Below are 18090 nucleotides of genomic sequence, written 5' to 3'. Positions count from 1 at the left end.
CGCACTGTGCTCGCAATAGACTGAATGAGAATGATATTATGAATGAGAATGTTAATCTGTGGACGAAATGAAGGATGAGAAGGAATCAAGACATGATAATGTGAGACTGCAGTCTTCACTAGACCTAGCATTGGCTAAAGGCAGTAGGAAGTTGAATAAAATGGATTATGGATACATACCCAAGGAAGAAAGTAATTTTGAAAAGGAAGCAGGCTGCATGTAGGCCACTGGGATCTTGAACAGGTACCTGGAGGTTAGGTGGCAGAGGATACATTTTAAGTCAGATTTTATGAAGAAAAAAAGTTAATCAGAAAGAATAAATGCTTTGTATTATCAAAAAGAAGTACTTACTGTATTTGGTAGAATTGTGATCACTGCTGATTTTAGCATGAGAGTTGTTTTGGTGCTGGTCACAGAAACTTCATTGGAGTGATTTGAAGACTACTTAGGAGATGAAAGATAATTTCCTTTTCAACAGTTTTACAGAAGGTTGTCGTAAGGATAATGTTTTTATTATTTAGATTGAAAGAGTCTTGTGTATACATCACTTTTTTAAAATTTAAGTTATTGTGTTAATGATTTCAAGGCAAAGAGTTTGCCCAGTAGATAGTGTAAAAGAATGAAAGTGAGTTTGACTGAATGGTAGGTTTTACCCTTAGTGAGAAGAAGGATAACTTTTTACTTGTATCTGGAAACAAATAGAAGCTTAATTTTTTTTTTTAATTGTGTGTATGTGTGCTCCATGTGTGTTCATGTATAGTGCAAGGTGGAGTCATTCACAGTAAAGGAGAGGTGGTTACTGAGGATGAAGGTGGTAAATAGGAAGACGTGACTGGAAATAGAGGGTGATGTAACAGGATATGCGTTTAGCCCTCAGATCTCCCATCAGTTGAGAGTGGTCAGATAAGGTCTGATAACATTGAACAGTAGAATGTTACTTGGCAATAAAAAGAAAGTACTGATAGGTGCTGCTAAGTGAGTTTGACTTGGAAATTAGAAACTGGCATGAAAGATCCCATTCTGTAGGATTCTGTTCCTATAACATGTTCAGAAAATAGGCTTATTTGCACAAGCCCACTGTATTTGTGGTCGCCGAGAACTTCAAAAAAGTAGAGTTGGCAGGAGAGTGGCTGACAGGTAATATCCTGAATGTGGCCAGGTGGTGGTGGTCCACATGCACACCTTTAACCCCAGCACTCAGGAGGGCTACACAGAGAAATCCTGTCTCGAAAACCAAAATAAATAAATAAGCAAACAGATAAATAAGTTAAATAAAAATTAAAGTCAGCACAGTGAGAGTTACAGTTAGGTGAACACACTCGCCATTGTTGTGCCCTGTAAGTGGGTACTTTAGTTATGCAAATTATGTCTCCATATGTCTGATTGTTTTTTTTTACACAATTTATAGAAACACTAATAATTGGAATAAATGATAACAATCACACATAATTCCATATTTAGAAGTATTCACTGTCTGTGTTTTGGCTTGTCTTCTTGTGGTTTTTGTTTTGTTTTGAGACAGGGTCTTCCTATATAGCCCTAATTAGCCTTGGACTTTCTATGTAGACCATGCTGGTCTAGAACACACAGATCTGCTTCCCAGGTGCTGGGATAAAAAGCATAGGCCACTATGCCTGGCTTTACATGTATTTTTATATTTGATTATATGTATCTATCATTTGTCAGACTTCTTCCAAATAATGTTTTGTTTTGTTTTGTTTTTCTTTACAGAGTCAAATGTTCTAGCTGGCACTTTAGTTGCTCATACAGATGCAGTCTGGGGTCTGGCCTATAGTGGCATAAAAAACCAATTACTGTCTTGTTCAGCAGATGGCACTATTAGGTTATGGAATCCACAAGAAAAATTGCCATGTATTTGCACTTACAATGGAGACAAGGGTAAGTCAAATTTATCTCTGTCAAGAACAGTGCTTTTTTTTTTTAAGTTTATCACTTATTTATGCATCTTATGTATGTACACATGATTGCAGGTACCCATACACGCTAGACAGGACTGTAGGATCCCCTGGAATTAAATGCAGGCAGCTGTGAGCTACCTGACAGGTGCTGGGAACAGACCTCTAAGTAGTAAGCATTCGTAACTGCTCTGCGCAAAGAGCCTTTCATGTGTGCGTATTTTGCAGGTCTTGGCATACAGGTGAAAGAAAATTAGAGGACAGTTGGCAGGAATCTGTTGTCTCCACCATGTGGATTATAGGGATGGAACTCAGATTGTCAGGCTCTGTGGCAAGGGCCTCCCTTATCTGCTGAGGCATCTTGCTGTCTCAAGGAGAAAGAATATTTAAAACATTGAAAAATAAAAAAGGACAAAACAATTCTTTTCTTTATTGATTCAAAGAGAAACATTTAAAGAATTTTATAAACCTGCTGTGATCTTTTTAACTTAGTCCTATTTTACTGGAAGTGCTTTGAGCCATTTTACAAATCAGGTGCTGTCTTTAAAGTAAACATTTGCTTATTTGTTTGTTTGTTTTTTGAGACAGGATATTTCTGTGTAGCCCTGGCTGTCCTGGAACTCACTCTATAAATCAGGCTGTTGTTGAATTCACAGAGATCTGCCTGCCTCTGCCTTCCTGAGTATTGCGGGTTTATTTTAATCTGCCAGCACACTGGGGTTAAAATAAACATTTGTATCTACAAGTAAGGTAGACAAATGATACTGCTTACTGGGACAGTAGGAGACAGGACAGCTACCTTTATGGACTGATGGGATTATACTTTCAAATACACCTGCTTAAAAACCAATGTGTCAGCCAGGTAGTGGTGGTACATATGTTTAATCCCAGCACTTGGGAGGTACAGGTAGGTGGTTCTCAGAGTTCAAGGCCGGCCTGGTTTTACCTACTTGTGCATTGATCTTGCTATGTTAATTTAATATGTTACAGAAGAGAATTGCTGTATGTTCTACTTTGGGATACTGTTACACCAGTGCATTCTATAGTCTAAGCTCATTCTCTCTCTCTCTTGAGTAACTGTGAAGGGTTTCTTACTACCCTAACACATTGTTTTTCTTTTTTGTTCCTTTTTCATTATTAATATGATTTCAAAATTTTGTGTGTATGTGTGTGCACAGATAAATACATCTGAATCTATTTTGGGCTCCTTACAGAACATGGAATACCTACATCAGTTGACTTCATAGGCTGTGACCCAGCTCATATGGTTACCTCTTTCAACACTGGCAGTGCAGTAATTTATGATTTAGAGACATCACAGTCATTAGTGATGCTTTCCTCACAGGTAGATTCTGGTAAGTTTTCATAAATTTCTTTTTAAAAGTTTTTTATAACATGAAGAAGGATGATTTATATTTTAACCAGTTTTCATACTGACTAAATTTAGGATAGAAAGTAATTTATGTTATACTGAGTGTACGTCGTTTCTGCTATTTCCTCAAATAGAGTGGTATATGGGAACAAGCTAGTAACTTTTAAGTAAAAACAAAGGAAATATTTCGATCTTCTGGAAATCTGTGTGAGCCAAATGTGGTGGTTGCATGCCCTTTAATCTAGCGCGTAGGAGGCAGAAGCAGGTAGATCTCCATGAGTTTGAGGTCAGGGTGGTCTATATAACAAGTTTCAGGATAGCTGTAGAGAGACCCTCTGTAGACCAGGCTGGTCTCAAACTCCTCTGCCTCCTGAGTGCTGGGATTAAAGGGCATGCAACCACCACATTGTTAACTAAAATACACAGATAAAAAGGAAAAGACAAGACAAACAGATTTTTTTTTGTCAGTTCTCAAAATATTTTTGATATTAAAATATCTCAGAAAAAATGTATTTGATTTTTGGCTCACTGAAGGTGTTTCCATTAATACTTGTTCAGATGATCTGAGTTTGGACAGTGGAAGCTTACTCAGGTTGGCTCCTGAGTCTTTGACATGATTCTGATAGCTTTGCTGCTTCATCAGTGTGATAAAACATGTCGGCTCATCCTGTTCACTTTGTACCTGTGGTCTGAGCTCACCCACTTCCCCAGGAAACTGTGGCTGCTGTTAGTAGGAATGGTACTCAGAAGAGCCTGTTGCTTCTTGGTGCTGGCCTCGCAGCCCTACCCTTCTGGTCTTCCTGGCTTCTGGAATGTGCACTGTTTGCTCTTTTTTCATGAACAAACTTAGGAAGCATGTTTTAATTTTTTGCTTGCTTTTTAAATGAAAAGGGCTTTCAGCTCAAACTCAGATTTATTTTGTTTCTCACAGAATCCTCATTTTGTCGTTCTAACTTGATACATCCTGTAGAACCCACACATCTCAGTGTTGCCAGCTCCAGCACCAGCTCAGTAGGGGTCTGTACCTAGGATATTATGTTCCTGTAGGCTTGTGTTCATAGTCACTGTACTTTAGTAGTACTTGAAATATTTCTCTTCTTTTGAGATTATACCACCAGGTCACTCGTTTAATTTTACATACTTGTTTAAATACTGTTTCATAGTTGTGTGGATGTTTACATGGTCTCTACTCAGATCTCAGGCAGAGAGGATTGTTTTGTGTCCTTTGACACAGCTCTTAAAAGTGTAGTGTGGACTGGATTCGAACTCTTGCCTCAGCCTCCCAGATGCTACAATTATAAACTCAATCCAGGTTATAGTCACTGTCTTTCTTGGTGTCCCTTGAACCCAGGTCTCTTTTCTCTCCCATGTGGATAGAATAAATGTGTTTTTGGTATTCAAGGGTTCTTAAATGTGTTCAGAGTAGTATAAAAAAACTGTCATCCAGTTTCTACTTGAAGATTTGAACTATAGTTCAGCTTTGTGCTGAAGGTCCAACCCAGGTCCTGACATAAAGTAGGCCACCGAACTATTATTGATATAGCCTCAACCCAGGTGGTTTGTATTTAAAGTACTGTCTCCTTTTATTTTTCAGGTGTACAGTCTAGTAATCACATTAACAGAGTAGTAAGTCACCCTACACTTCCTGTTACAGTAACTGCTCATGAAGACAGACACATCAAGTTTTTTGACAATAAGACAGGTAAGGTTTGATTTGAAATGAACGCGAAAGTACTGTTCTTTTATAAGCATGTTGCCTTGTGGTTTATGAAATCATCAAGTTCAACTTTTATTGAAGTACTGGGGACTCATGAGATGTTACTTACCTCCCCAGAGGTCTACATTCCTCTCAAAGCTACTGTCATGCAGTTTTGCTTCACTTAATTCAGCACTGTTAATTGTGTGAGTTTAATTTTTGACTCTGTATAATGCTTTGCCTAACTAATAACATTTCTTTGTCTTATTTTCATCAGATACAAATTCTTCTATTTGAATATTTTTCATGTTCTGTTTTAATATAGGAAAGTATCGCTTATTTGGCGTTTGAAGTATGTTTTTAAAACTTTCTTAGTGGATCAAATGATGATGTGGTGGGCATTGTTATCATGTTATTATACAGCTTACAGTTGAAATATAGATGCATATAATTTTTTATTTCTAAAAGTGTATTGTGTGTATGATATATGTAATTAGAAGCACGGGCGTCACAGCAGGAATGTGGAGGTCATAGGAGAACTTTGTGGATGGGTTCTTGCCTTCGTTTAAGTCGGTTGTATGCATCAAATTCAGGCTATTAGGCTTGTATGGCAAATGCCTTACCTGCTGAACCATTCATTGGCCAAGTGTATGTATTTTTAAGGACTGCTGTTTTTAGCTGTTACCACGTAGACTGTTACATAAAATTCTGTCTTTCGGGTACTGAAAAGATGGTTTGTGGCTAAAGCTGGAATTGCTCTTAGGGAGAATCCAAGTCTAATTCCTCATGCCTAATAGGTCTGCCACAACTGCATGTAACTCCAGTTTTAGGGGATCCCTGCAAGGATCCACATTCATGTGTACATACCTACAAATTCTCTCTCTCTCTCTCTCTCTCTCTCTCTCTCTCTCTCTCTCTCTCACATATTCTCTGTCTCTTACATAATGAGAAAGGTCTTAAAAAGTACTGCCTTTCGGGAAGTCTGACAACATGGGCTACTTTGAGAACCTTTCTTAGCAGAAACTTATTTGGTATGGGTGTGGGTGGGTGTTAGTCGCTGTTACTGTGAAGAGGCACCAAGGCAACTCTGAAAGAGAGACTGGGCCTGGTGTGGGATTTTAAAACCTCAAAACCCACCCCCAGTGACACACTTCCGCCAGTAGAGTCACACCTATGCCAACAGGGCCACACGTAATCCTTCTAACCCTTCTAATCCTTTCCAATAGTTCCATCCCCTGGTAACTAAGCATTCAAATATATGAGCCTACGTGGGCCATTCTCATTAAAGCTACCACAGGGATAAAGCAAAAAGTGTGTCTCTAGAACTGTTTTCCTGGGAGAGATCAAGAAATCAGTTAATGAGATTTTACACGCTAAAACATAAAGTAAGGATTTGCAGATGTAACTTAGTGAATGTATATGCTTGCTTATCATGCACAAAGCCTTGGAGTCAGTCCTCAGCGTGACCCAGACTGAGCATGACAGTTCATCCTGTCAGCCTAGCAGTCACGAGGCAGAGGCAGGAGGATCAAAGTTGAAGATGAGAGGCTGGAGAGATGGTTCAGTGGTTAAGTGCACCTAGTGCTCTTGCTGAGGACTGAGTTCTATTCCTACCATCTACATGGTGGCTCACAGCTGTCTGTAACTCCAGCTCCAGGGACTTGGGCATCCTCTTGTGACTTCTGCAGCCCCCTGTCTGCACATGGTGCATGGACACTAGGCATATACACACACATTACAGATAGTCAGGTATGAAGCCATTCTTGAGTACATAGCCAATTCAGTGCCAGTCCAAGATATGGGAGATCCAGTCTCAAAACCAACCAGACAACAACAATATTGTTTCTAGATCCTATCAGCTTACTATTTGTTTACAAGTCTAAAACCTTGTTTGTACAACAGGCTCCACACAGCAAAAATTGTTAAAATAGGTCTTCCTGGACCACATCCAGTTACATTGCTACATTACTGTTCAATTATTGTTACATACTATGTTTCCAGAGATAATTGCTTATTCATTTAAGTATTGTCACCCAGCTTATTCCCATAACTGGTGTTTCTGGTTAGCTAGCTAGAATGTAATTTTATAAAATGTGTAGTAAATCTGTGGAAATAAAAAAATAATCTGAGGGGCTAGAGAGATGGCTCAGCGGTTAAGAGCACTGGCTGCCCTTCCAGAGGTCCTGAGTTCAATTCCCAGCAACCACATGGTGGCTCACAACCATCTATACCTTCTACTGCCTTCTTAGAGCACTAATATGCATAAAATAAATAAATAAAATCTTAAAAAAAAAGGAGCAAAAAAAAAAAAACCCATCTGAAACATGATAGAAAATGGTGCCACAAATGGGTTTAGTAGATGAGTAAGCCAAGTATTGTGGTACAGGCTTCTAATCCCTGTAGGTAAGAGGCAGAGTCAGGAAGATAAGGGTTCCAGATATTTCTGGAATATAAACTGACACCTTGTCTCACCGCTCCCAACTCCCATCTGTGTAAATAATTTTAATGGTAAAAATGTGTTCCGAATTTTATATTGTACTTAATATCCTCATGGAAACATCTTGTTCCTGCTTTACTGGGAGTTTATAGTTGTCTGAGAGCAGTAGGAGATACATAATACATGTGTACATATGTTTCTGTGCAAAGCTAAGTCCTACATACAGTGTTGTGTTATGCTTTGCTTTAAGAAATAGCAAGTTCTGGATGTTTTGATTGTTTTATTTGTTAGGTTTTATTTTATTTGTAATTGTGTGTGTAGCATGTATGTGGTATGTATGTATGTATGTATGAACGAGTGAGTGAATGTATGAATGATGTGTGTGAGTATGTTAGTATGGATGTCCATGGAAGCCAGAAGAGAGTGTGTTGGGTACCTGGGAATTGAAGTCTCCAGATAGTTACTAGTAGAGTTTGGGGGCTGGGCACTTAACTCTGGCCCACTGGAAGAACAGGAAGTGCTTGTAAGTGCTGAACCATTGCTCTAACCCCAGTTCTGTTTTCAAGGGAAGAAGATGGAAGAGATGTTTTGAGGTAGAGTTGTACTGTAGGAATTTGTGCTAAGGCAGAAATTTGTTCTAGGCAAAAACAAATACAAGATTTGAGAGAGAAAAAAAGTAGGACTTTTTAGAGCCAGGATTAGAATTTTTTTTCCCCGAGACAGGGTTTCTCTGTATACACTTGCCTGTCCTAGACTGACTTTGTAGACCAGGCTGGCCTCGAACTCAGCAGGGATCTACCTGCCTCTGGCCTCCCTGTGTGCTGGGATTAAAGGTGTGTGCCATCACGCCCAGCTCAGGTTAAGAATATTAAACTTGCCTGGTGGGTTGGCGGTGGCACACACACCTTTAGTTGAAGCACTCAGAAGCAGAGGCACTGGGATATCTGTGAGTTCAAGGACAGCCATGGCTACACAGAGAAACATTTGAAACAACAACAACAACAAACCCAAAAATAATAATAACTTTGGGACTGGAGAGATGGTTCAGTAGTAGTTAACGGTACTTGTTCTTCCGTGGAACCCAGGGCTGAGTCCCATCACCCACATGGCAGCCTATAACTCTGTGACTCCAGTTGTAGGGCATGCAGCACCACCTTCTTCTGTCCTTGGTGTCAGGCATGCTCATAGTATGCAAACAAAACAGCCATTCACATAAATTTAAACGGTTGAACTTTTGTTTATTGCATTAATACACTGAAAAAATTGCTTGTGTATGGCTTTAAAAAATTGGTATAGAAAGATTAAGTTGTTCCTTGTTCTATATGGCTTTTGAATTAAATTTAAAATTTAAATTTTTTTAATTTTCAAAGAACAAGAGGGAGGTATGTGTGCTTGTACATGTGTACGTGTGTGTGTGTGTATGTATTTATATGTAATTGTACATATAAAGAGAGGATCCGTCAGATCCTATGCAGCTGGAGCTACAGGCAGTTCTGAGCACCTAATCCTGTGCTCCCATTCCCCGAGTTCATGTTCTTAACTGTAGAGCCACCTCTCCAGCTCCTCTGTTTCTACTTTTCTTTTACAGACATCTTTTGGATCTGTGGGGTTTGTTGTTGTTAATTTTTGGTAGGCAGGTAGGCCTAGGAGGGTTCTGGTGTTTACTTGGGTATATAGAGTTGAGTCCAGGGCCATAGTGGGTAACTCTTTAATGAGTTACCCTGGCTCAAACTAAAAAAAGAAAAAGTGCTGGAAGGATAGTTTAATAGTAAGACGACATGAACTCAGTGGACTGCTCTCTGATCACTAGCCCCTGGCCATGTGGCCTTGCAGGCCACAGAGGAAGAGGATGCAGACAGTCCTGATGAGACTTGATAAGCTATGAGCAGATGGCAGAGGAGAACTCCCTTTTCAGTGGGGTAGGAGAAGAGGATAAAGAGAGGGAGGGGTCTTCAATCAGGATATATAATGAATAAATTGTGAAAAAATGAAAAAGAAAAAAACTTTTTAAAAATAGTTAAGATAATTAGTTTGGCATTTGCAGGCCATAGGCCCAATCCTCAGTACTGTAGAAACAATACAATTTTGGTAAATACAAAAATTTGGGTTCCATGTACTGTGCCTGTGTGATTCTAGGAAAAGATATTGTGTGAGTGAGAGTTGAGAGGAAGGAAGGCAGGCAGGCAGGCAGGCAGGCAGGCAGGCAGGCAGGCAGGCAGGAAGGAAGGAAGGAAGGAAGGAAGGAAGGAAGGAAGGAAGGAAGGAAGGAAGGAAGGAAGGAAGGGACTGAGTTGATTATAAACTTGTTTGTGCAGCGACATTTAGCTATTTTTTGCATAACCTTTTCTTTTTTTTTTTTTTTGGTAATGCTGGGCTGTGTTGATGCACATTTTTAATTCCAGCACTCAGAAGGCAGGGACATGTGGATCTCTGAGTTCAAAGCCAGCCTGGTCTACAGAGTGAGTTCCAGGATAGCCACGGTTAGTTATGCACAGAAACTCTGTCTTGAAAAATAAAACAAAAAATAAAAATTGTTATTTTATATGTATGAGTGTTTGCTTGCATGCATGTTTATACCATGTGTGCTTGGTGCCTAGGGAAGTCAGAAAAGGCCACTAGATCCCTGCAACTCTTTTATGATGGTTCTGAACCACCAAATCTGGGTCTTCTGTAAGAGCTCTTAACCACTGAGCCACCTTTAATCCAAGTCTCTGCCATTTTCTTGATACCACTGGTCTCTAATGAACAGGGCAAAACAAAGGGTCCTCAGACTAATGTTTTATTGTTTACTCTTTGTGAAACATTGCTCTATTTGGTTTGCATATGTTAATTTATTTACACATTTAAAATTTATGTGTATGTACTTTGCCTTCCGGGGATCAGAAGAGGGTGTCACATCATCTGGAAGTGTCATGTTGGTGCTGAAACCAAACCTGGGTTGTCCTTTGCAAGAGCAAAAGGTGCTCTTTGATCCCTGAGCCAGCACTTCATATGCATTTGTAATAATTCTCTAGGTGCACTATCATTTTCTCAGTTACAGAAGACATAGTTTGTCAGCCTTTATTTTGAGGGGAGGGGACAGATGCTGGGAAATGAACCCAGGGCTTTGTACATTGTAGGGCAAATGTTCTTCCACCTCCCTACAACCTTAGCCAAGAATCTATTCATTTTAATAGAAGAAGCTATTACTGAAAGGGTGGAACCACAAAAGAGTTAGTTAAATGCGAGAAACTGCAAGTATATATTAGTGAAAGGAGGGTCCTAGTTACTGGAAGAGTTGTGACATGTATGTTCACCATTAGAAGACCAGATCTAACTTGGTCCAGCATTGTATGTCTATTCATAGTCTGTCTGGTGGATTACTCACATTTTGAAGTGGCTTTGTGCATAGTATGGAGAAGAGGTGACTCAATTAAGATATTAGGCAGTGGTCAAGGAGGTGGCTCGGTGTGTGATGGCTCCTGTTGTGCAAACATGAGGATTTGAGTTCAAATTCCCAGCACCCATATAAGAAGCTTAGGGTGACTACATGTGCAAGCACTGGGGGACAGAGACAGACAGATGCTTAGAGCTGTTGACTAGCCAATTTAGCCCAAAGAACAGGCTTTTGGCTCAGTGAGAGACCCTGTCAAGGCAGTAAGTCAAGAGAAGACATGTGACATTTTGCTTTTGCTTCTTTGTGTGTATGATCACTCCTATGTACCCACACTATCAATCTGCATGCAACACACACACACACAAGGGGGGGGGACCAAGCAGTCTAGAGTTTAAACTTGGAAGATTATATTCCCTTGCAATAAATACATAGATCCATCTTAAGTCTTTAGTTAGGGACATAATAAATTTGGGGAGTGTGGAATCATTCTCAGGAGAGTACAAAGAACTACATCAGTGAATGGAGCCACCATCATAAATGTAACATTTTAAGTGAAGCTTGATGATAGGTACTTGGAAGGGAATATTCATACTCTGGGTTCTTTTATACTTCTATTGGAAAGAGTGGATTCAAGAACTGATAAGTGATTTTTTTTTTTTTTTTGATTAAGAAGGAATGCTGTGTTATCAGCAGGTGTGTTCACTTAAACAAGTCCGAATTCCAGGGTATGTACAGGAGAGGGCAGGAGTCCTCAAGGGCTATCCCCTCCTAACTGGGGAGCTATTGACAATTGATGGCTTCTGGAAGAGGGAGAGTCCATTTTATTTAAGGATGTGGCCTCTGGTAGACTAACCATCTTCCATTTCCGGTGGGTGACCATGCATAAAAAAGGCAGCACAAAATGGACTTGGTAGATGGTGGTGGTGATGATGATGATGATGATGATGATGATGATGATGATGATGATTATGATTCATTTGGGCTGGAGAGATGGCTCAGTGGTTAAGAGAACTTAACTGTTCTTGCAGAGGACCCCAGGTTTAGTTTCCTAGCACCCACATAGTGATTTTTTTTTTAATATGTTTTTTTTTTTTTAAGAATTCTACATAGTGATTTTTAACTTCAGTTCCAGGGGATTGAGCCCCTTCTGCTAGCCTCAGTGGACACCAGGCACCTACACAGACACTTTCATATGTGCAAGCAAAACACTTGTACACATAAAAATAAAAAAGTATATAATATGTACATGTGTTATATATATTTTGAAGAGGAGCCAGTTGTGGTAGCACTCAGCAATAGCCACAGAGGCAGGAAGATTACTAGTTCAAGTTTGAGGCCAGCCTGGACTACACATTTTATACTCCTGAACCTAAGGATTAAAGATCACTGCAGAAGAGGGGTAGGGAATCTGCTTTAAGACCATTAATATCAGAAGATTTGCCTATAAAGTCTCACCAAGCTACCTAGACATGAGCTGAGCAAGGACAGTGACAATATAGGAGCCAAAGTAGATTGGGAAGACCCCAAAGACTCAACCCCAAACAGAGAAATACTGAAAGTGGGAGAGTCTTCCTCAGGGAAGGGCACACCAAGCGGTTATCCAGTACCAAATGGTCAGTCCTGAAAATAGACACACAAGTAACATATTACAGACGGAGCAAGTTATCTTTTGGTGTATGCATGTATTATAGTCATGTAAAAGCTAATGAGTTTGGAAGAGCAAGGGGGATATATCGGGAAGTAATCTTAGTCACTCTCATTGCTGTGAAGAGACACCATGACTACAGCAACTCTAATGAAAGAAAGCATGTAATTGGGGCTTGCTTACAGGTTCAGGGGCTTTGTCTATTTTCATTGTGGTCATGCAGGCAGACATGGTGCTGGAGAAGTAGTTGAGAGTTCCCCATCCGAATCCACAGGCAGCAGGAAGGAAAACAGGGACGCTGGGCTTGGGCTTTGAAACTCCAAAGCCTATCGCCAGTGACACAGTTCCTCTAAAAAGGTCACACCTACTAACTTCTCAAGTAATGCCACTCCCTAATAATCAAGCATTCAAACATACGAGTTTATTATAAGGGGCCGTTTTTACTCATATCACCACAAAGGGCTTGAAGGAGGAAAGGGAAGGGATAAATGATGTAATTATATTACGATCTCAAAAATAAGAGAAAAGAGGACTTGAAATTGGGGAGGGGATGAAAGGAATGGGAAATGAATTTGATTAAGCTGTGCACATTGTAGAAAACTCCAAGAATTAGTTAAAATTTTATACTTAAAAATACTGAGTGAATTTTCTGCTTCTCGGCTGTCAGCAACTCCTAAAATTAATCTGTTAATATTTTAGTGATAATGAGAAATAAACAGCTGTGACTTGAAGTCAACAGAGGCATCTTTGCTTTGTCCTCAAGTGGTAACTCTTTAGTATTGCCAAAAAATGGTCAGACTTTTTAAGGTTTGGGAGTAGTTTTGTATACTGTGTTCTGGTTTTGTAGCCAGGTCAGCAGTTACAGCCCAGGGGAAAGTTGGGAGAGTAGAACTTTTTTATTTCCCAATGTAAATGTCAGATGAGACTGGCACTCTGGCAGGTGATCACAGCTGTCACATTTATTAGGCTTCCTGCCTTTCATTAGGAACATCTAGTGAAATAACACTCATGCTGATTAAGTGGAAACTCATTTTTCTAAAGGATCAGTGTTTGCTGTTTTGTGAGTGGCTTTTTCTTTTTCTTTTTGACACAGAATTTTTCCACATAGTGCAGGCTATCTCACTATGTAGACCAGGCCAGTCTTGAACTCACAGAGACCCACCTGCATCTGCCTCCCAAGGGCTGGGATTAAAGGCGTGCATTGCCGTGCCTGGCCTAATTTTTCTTTTAAACATATTTGTGTATGTGGCTACATGCATGTAGAAGTCAGAGGACAATTTGCAAAGGTTTGTTTTCCTTCCTGGGCTCAAACTCAGGTGGTTATGCTTGGTGACAAGTGCCTGTCTGCGAAGCCATCTTGATGACCCCAGAATGAATCAATTGTTGATGTTGACGTTGCTTTTCCTTCATCAAATCACATGTTACCATACTCTTTGCCCCAAAGATTCTGTACTGTATAGTTTGTATTTACAGCTTGTTTTAAATTTCACCTTGGTGAGTCGACCCAAAGGTTAATAGCCCTTGTTCCTCTTACAGAGGTCCCAAGTTTTATTCCCAAAACCCACGAGGCTTACAACCATTTGTAATTCTAATTTCAGTGGTTCCAATGCCCTCTTTTGACATTTGCAGCTTCAGATACATGCAGGCAAAACATTCATACACATGAAATTAGTCTTACAATACATTTAAGCTGGGCACGGTTGTGCGAGCCTGTAATCCCAGCACTCTGGGAAGCAGAGGAAGGAGTTCAGGCAGCAGCCTAGTCTACAAAGCAAGTACAGGACAGCCAAGGCTACACAGAAACACTGTCTCCAAAAGCAAAAAATAAATAAATAAATAAATAAATAAATAAATAAATAAATATAAACTTGTAGACACACACAAAAACAAACAATCTTTATTGTGTGGTAGACTGTTACAGTAAGACAATTCATTATATCACCCCAGAAAAGAAACCCAGGAAGGACTAGAATAGTGATTATGCTTAAGTTCTTACTAGAGTTAATAACAGGAGCAGGAATAGGTTTAAAAAAAAAAAAAGAGTTGCAATAGAGAAAAGCCCACTCCAGTGTGGGTGGGATGGCACTCTGCACAACTTTTAGGCAGGTCTGCAGTTGGGAGAAATCTCTGAAAAGTGGATCCATCCCCAGCAGTTGTTTACTGCTTCCAGAAAACTTAAAGGCTGGAGAAAGGGCTCAGTGACTAAGAGCACTTATGTTCCTTAGTACCCACATCAGGCAGCTCTGAACTACCTGAAACTCCAGCTGCAGGGAGCTGACACCTCTCTGACTTCTGGGGCACATACATAGACACCCATATAATACATTCACATAAGTTACAAATTGAAAGAAAGAAACCTTAAGGTAGGGCAGGACATCTAAAGTTTGCAAGTTTCTGCTTTCCTCAGACATGTGATCTTCTGTTTATTTACTGACTCCACCTATAGGGAATGTTTCATTTAGGAGCAGAGTCTTTTAAAAGTAACAATAATATAATATTAAAATTTTTCTTCAGACTGTTAGTATAGTAGATGCATCTTGAAAAATATGCTAAGTGAAAAGATAAAAAAGCTACATATTCAGAATCTATTTCGTATAAAGCATCCAGAATAGGCCAATCTCTAGAAAGAATAGACCATTGTTCCTAAGGAATGGTCAGAGGTTGCATACTTGGAACAAGATTTTCTTTCTCAAAGATGAAAATGTGGTCTAGGTATTGGTGGTAGTTGCTTACTGTGAATTGTGTGCTTCCAAATGTTTAAAATACTAACATTTTATGTTAGGAGTATTTTTCCAAGACTAAGAAATACTGCTGTGGTGATTGTTTTCTGTTGCTGGTGTATTTTTAGCTTCTGCCTATCAGCATTAATCATCTGTTGTGTTTTATAGGTAAAATGATCCATTCTATGGTAGCTCATTTGGATGCTGTTACAAGTTTAGCAGTAGATCCCAATGGAATCTATTTGATGTCTGGAAGTAAGTTTGAACTTCTGTACAACCCACAAACTTTAGAAAAGAATTGTTACTAACAAGTTTTATTTGTCTTTTACAGGTCATGACTGTTCCATTAGATTATGGAATTTGGACAGTAAGACATGTGTACAAGAAATAACAGCTCATAGGAAGAAATTGGATGAGTCCATTTATGCTGTTGCTTTCCATCCCTCAAAGGCATATATCGCCAGTGCAGGAGCTGATGCTCTTGCCAAGGTGTTTGTGTGAACCAACATAGACTCGAGTCATGAAAAAAGACTTACTTGGTCAGAAAGGGGGTCTGCTGCATCACTGCCATCAAGAAGGTTACTGATATGACACTACATGTGATCTGCCTGGTGAAAGCAGGCACAAGTTGGGAATCACATCTTAATGTCAGGCTTCTTAGTTTAACTGTAATTAACTGTATTTTGTGGGACGGAAAGAAAAAGGACTCCAGTATCTGTTCCCTATTACTGGATGTGAACTGAGCGGTTTTTTGTTTTCATTTTTTCAAAGGTGTTTAAGCCAATGTGGAGTCTGATCTTACAAAAAAAAAAAAAAAGGACTTTTTGTTGGACTCTGTGCTGCCCTAGGGTTAGGAATGTGGTGCTCTTGTGGGGAAGCAAGCTCCAGGAGTAATTTTTCATCTCTTAGTGATCTTATGTTCATCAGTTGGATGCCACAGATTCCCTTTTAAACTTATTTTTTTGCTTTAAAAAAAGAAAAAAGAAAGAAAAGAAAATTTAACTTAAAATATTTTAGCATTAGTTGCACAAAATGTTTGGATAAAATTCTAGTTTTTATAAGTCTTTTTATATATCTAGCCTGTCACAACAGTGCTCAAGGTCATCTTGATGTATTTCTGCCTTGTACAGCCCTGAAACAGATTTCACTAACCTGCCACCCATAACCACTTCCTTTTCTTCTTTTGCCTAATACAGCTCAGCTAAGTCCTTCATAAAGATGATAAATCACCTTCATTTACATGTCTTCATTCACCAAGGACTGTTAAGTATATTAAAACAAAGCTGTGGAGTTTAGTACTCCAAATGAACTCTTTACAAACTAACCTTGACATCCTATCACTATGTGATATTTTGTACATCTTACTGTATTTACAAGTTTATTTATCAAGGATTATCCATCTTGCTAATGGCCTATTATTTATTTCACTTTTTGTTGTTCTTTATATCCTTTTATTAATGTGCTAAAGGAACCTGTATATCTATTTTGGAACTCTTTGAACAGTCTAAAATAGACTAAAAATGGAATATTTTATAGTTAAGTTACAAACCAAGGTGTTTCTCCCTCAACATACTATCTTGATTTGCCATGATTCCAAAGCAAAATGATCTAGTTAAAAAAAAAAATATTGGAGAATATTTAATTACCATTACAAGTAAGATATTTAAAGTTGAATCAGGATATAGAAGTCTGCTGGGTTTGGACTAGTTTCCCCTGTTTTATTTTTTAGATGTGCTTACTTTTATGGTGTAACTGAAGATTTTCTTTGTGTAATGCATGATTAAGACAATAAAGTATTTTTTTCTAGTCTTCCAAAAGCCTTTTCTGATCAGTTTGCGAGTTTTGATGAGTTTTGTAAGGTTTTTGTTTTACAGACTATGAATCAGCAAATTTTTAAGATTGTACCACAGAACAAACATACAGCTGTTGAAAAATAATGTACATAAAATGCATATAATAAATACTAAATTGTGTACCTGTATGCTGCTGTTGGCCACGTCATTTCGTGTTGAATAATAAAGTGCAATACTCTCCATGATTAAACTAGAAAATGGAGGTGGTGTCTGAGACCTTTGTTTTTCACGCTGCTCTTTAATATTTTGTAGACCTTCATTGTCATGTTCTTCTTTTTATATTTTGTAGGTGGTGTCTGAGACCTTTGTTTTCATGCTCTTCTTTTTATATTAAATGATACTCCGGTAAGATTACAACAGAAACATTTGCTTTTTAAAATTCAAATAAATTTTAAATTTATTCACATTACATTCCAATTGTAGCCCTGGTCCTAACCTCCCTCTCTCCCCCCTCCCCCCTCCCTCTCAGTAAGGGGGAGCCTTCCTCCCCTACCAGCTGACCCCTGCCTATCAGGTCTCAATCAGGACTGGCTGCATCCTCTTCCTCTGTGGCCTGGCAAGGTTGCTCTGCCAGGGGCAGGTGGTCAAAGAGCATGCAACCAAGTTTATGTCAGAGACAGTTGGGGATCCACGTGGAGACTGGGCTGCCTATTGGTTACATCTGAACAGGGGGACCTAGGTCATCTTCATGTTTGGTCTTTGGTTGGTGCATCAGTCTCTGCAGGACCCCCTGGGCCCATAGTTGTTGGCTCTATTGGTCTTGTGGCGCACGCATGCCCCAGAAACACTATTAAGGATACTTTTCAAAGTATCTCACACCACCAGTGTAGCTTTTAAGCTGTTAAAATTAGAAATCCAGTGTCATCCTCATCCCCAGATTTCAAAGATGCTGTTTAAATAACTGCTTAGATATCCTATTAAATAGTGCTGTCTTGTTTAGCTATACCTGTTTCCACAGGAATGTTGAGGAAAGAATAAACTGCATCATTCACTAGTAGAGGGTTGTCCTTTTCTAGGCAAGTGCTGAGCGTGGCTGCACAGATAGATACCAGAATCTGATCAAATGCCTTAAGGA

The 18090-nt window shown here is 39.2% G+C and overlaps 1 protein-coding gene across 4 annotated transcripts in view; it reads left to right on the top strand.

The window, feature by feature from the left end:
- Positions 1-17143, top strand: part of Strn3 (striatin 3) — an 83741-nt gene extending 66598 nt beyond the window's left edge. For all 4 annotated transcript variants that reach the window (XM_021654184.2, XM_021654183.2, XM_060387461.1 and 1 more), the window contains 5 exons: positions 1732-1899; positions 3131-3271; positions 4883-4990; positions 15331-15417; positions 15494-17143. In XM_021654184.2, coding sequence (XP_021509859.1) covers positions 1732-1899; positions 3131-3271; positions 4883-4990; positions 15331-15417; positions 15494-15663 — 674 coding nt within the window. In that variant the 3' untranslated portion in view covers positions 15664-17143. The remainder of the gene's footprint in view (positions 1-1731; positions 1900-3130; positions 3272-4882; positions 4991-15330; positions 15418-15493) is intronic.
- Positions 17144-18090: the final 947 nt, after the last annotated feature.

The sequence above is a fragment of the Meriones unguiculatus genome, chromosome 7, assembly GCF_030254825.1.
Source record: "Meriones unguiculatus strain TT.TT164.6M chromosome 7, Bangor_MerUng_6.1, whole genome shotgun sequence".
Taxonomy (NCBI): Eukaryota; Metazoa; Chordata; class Mammalia; order Rodentia; family Muridae; genus Meriones; species Meriones unguiculatus.
This window is presented reverse-complemented; position numbering and strand designations above follow the sequence as displayed.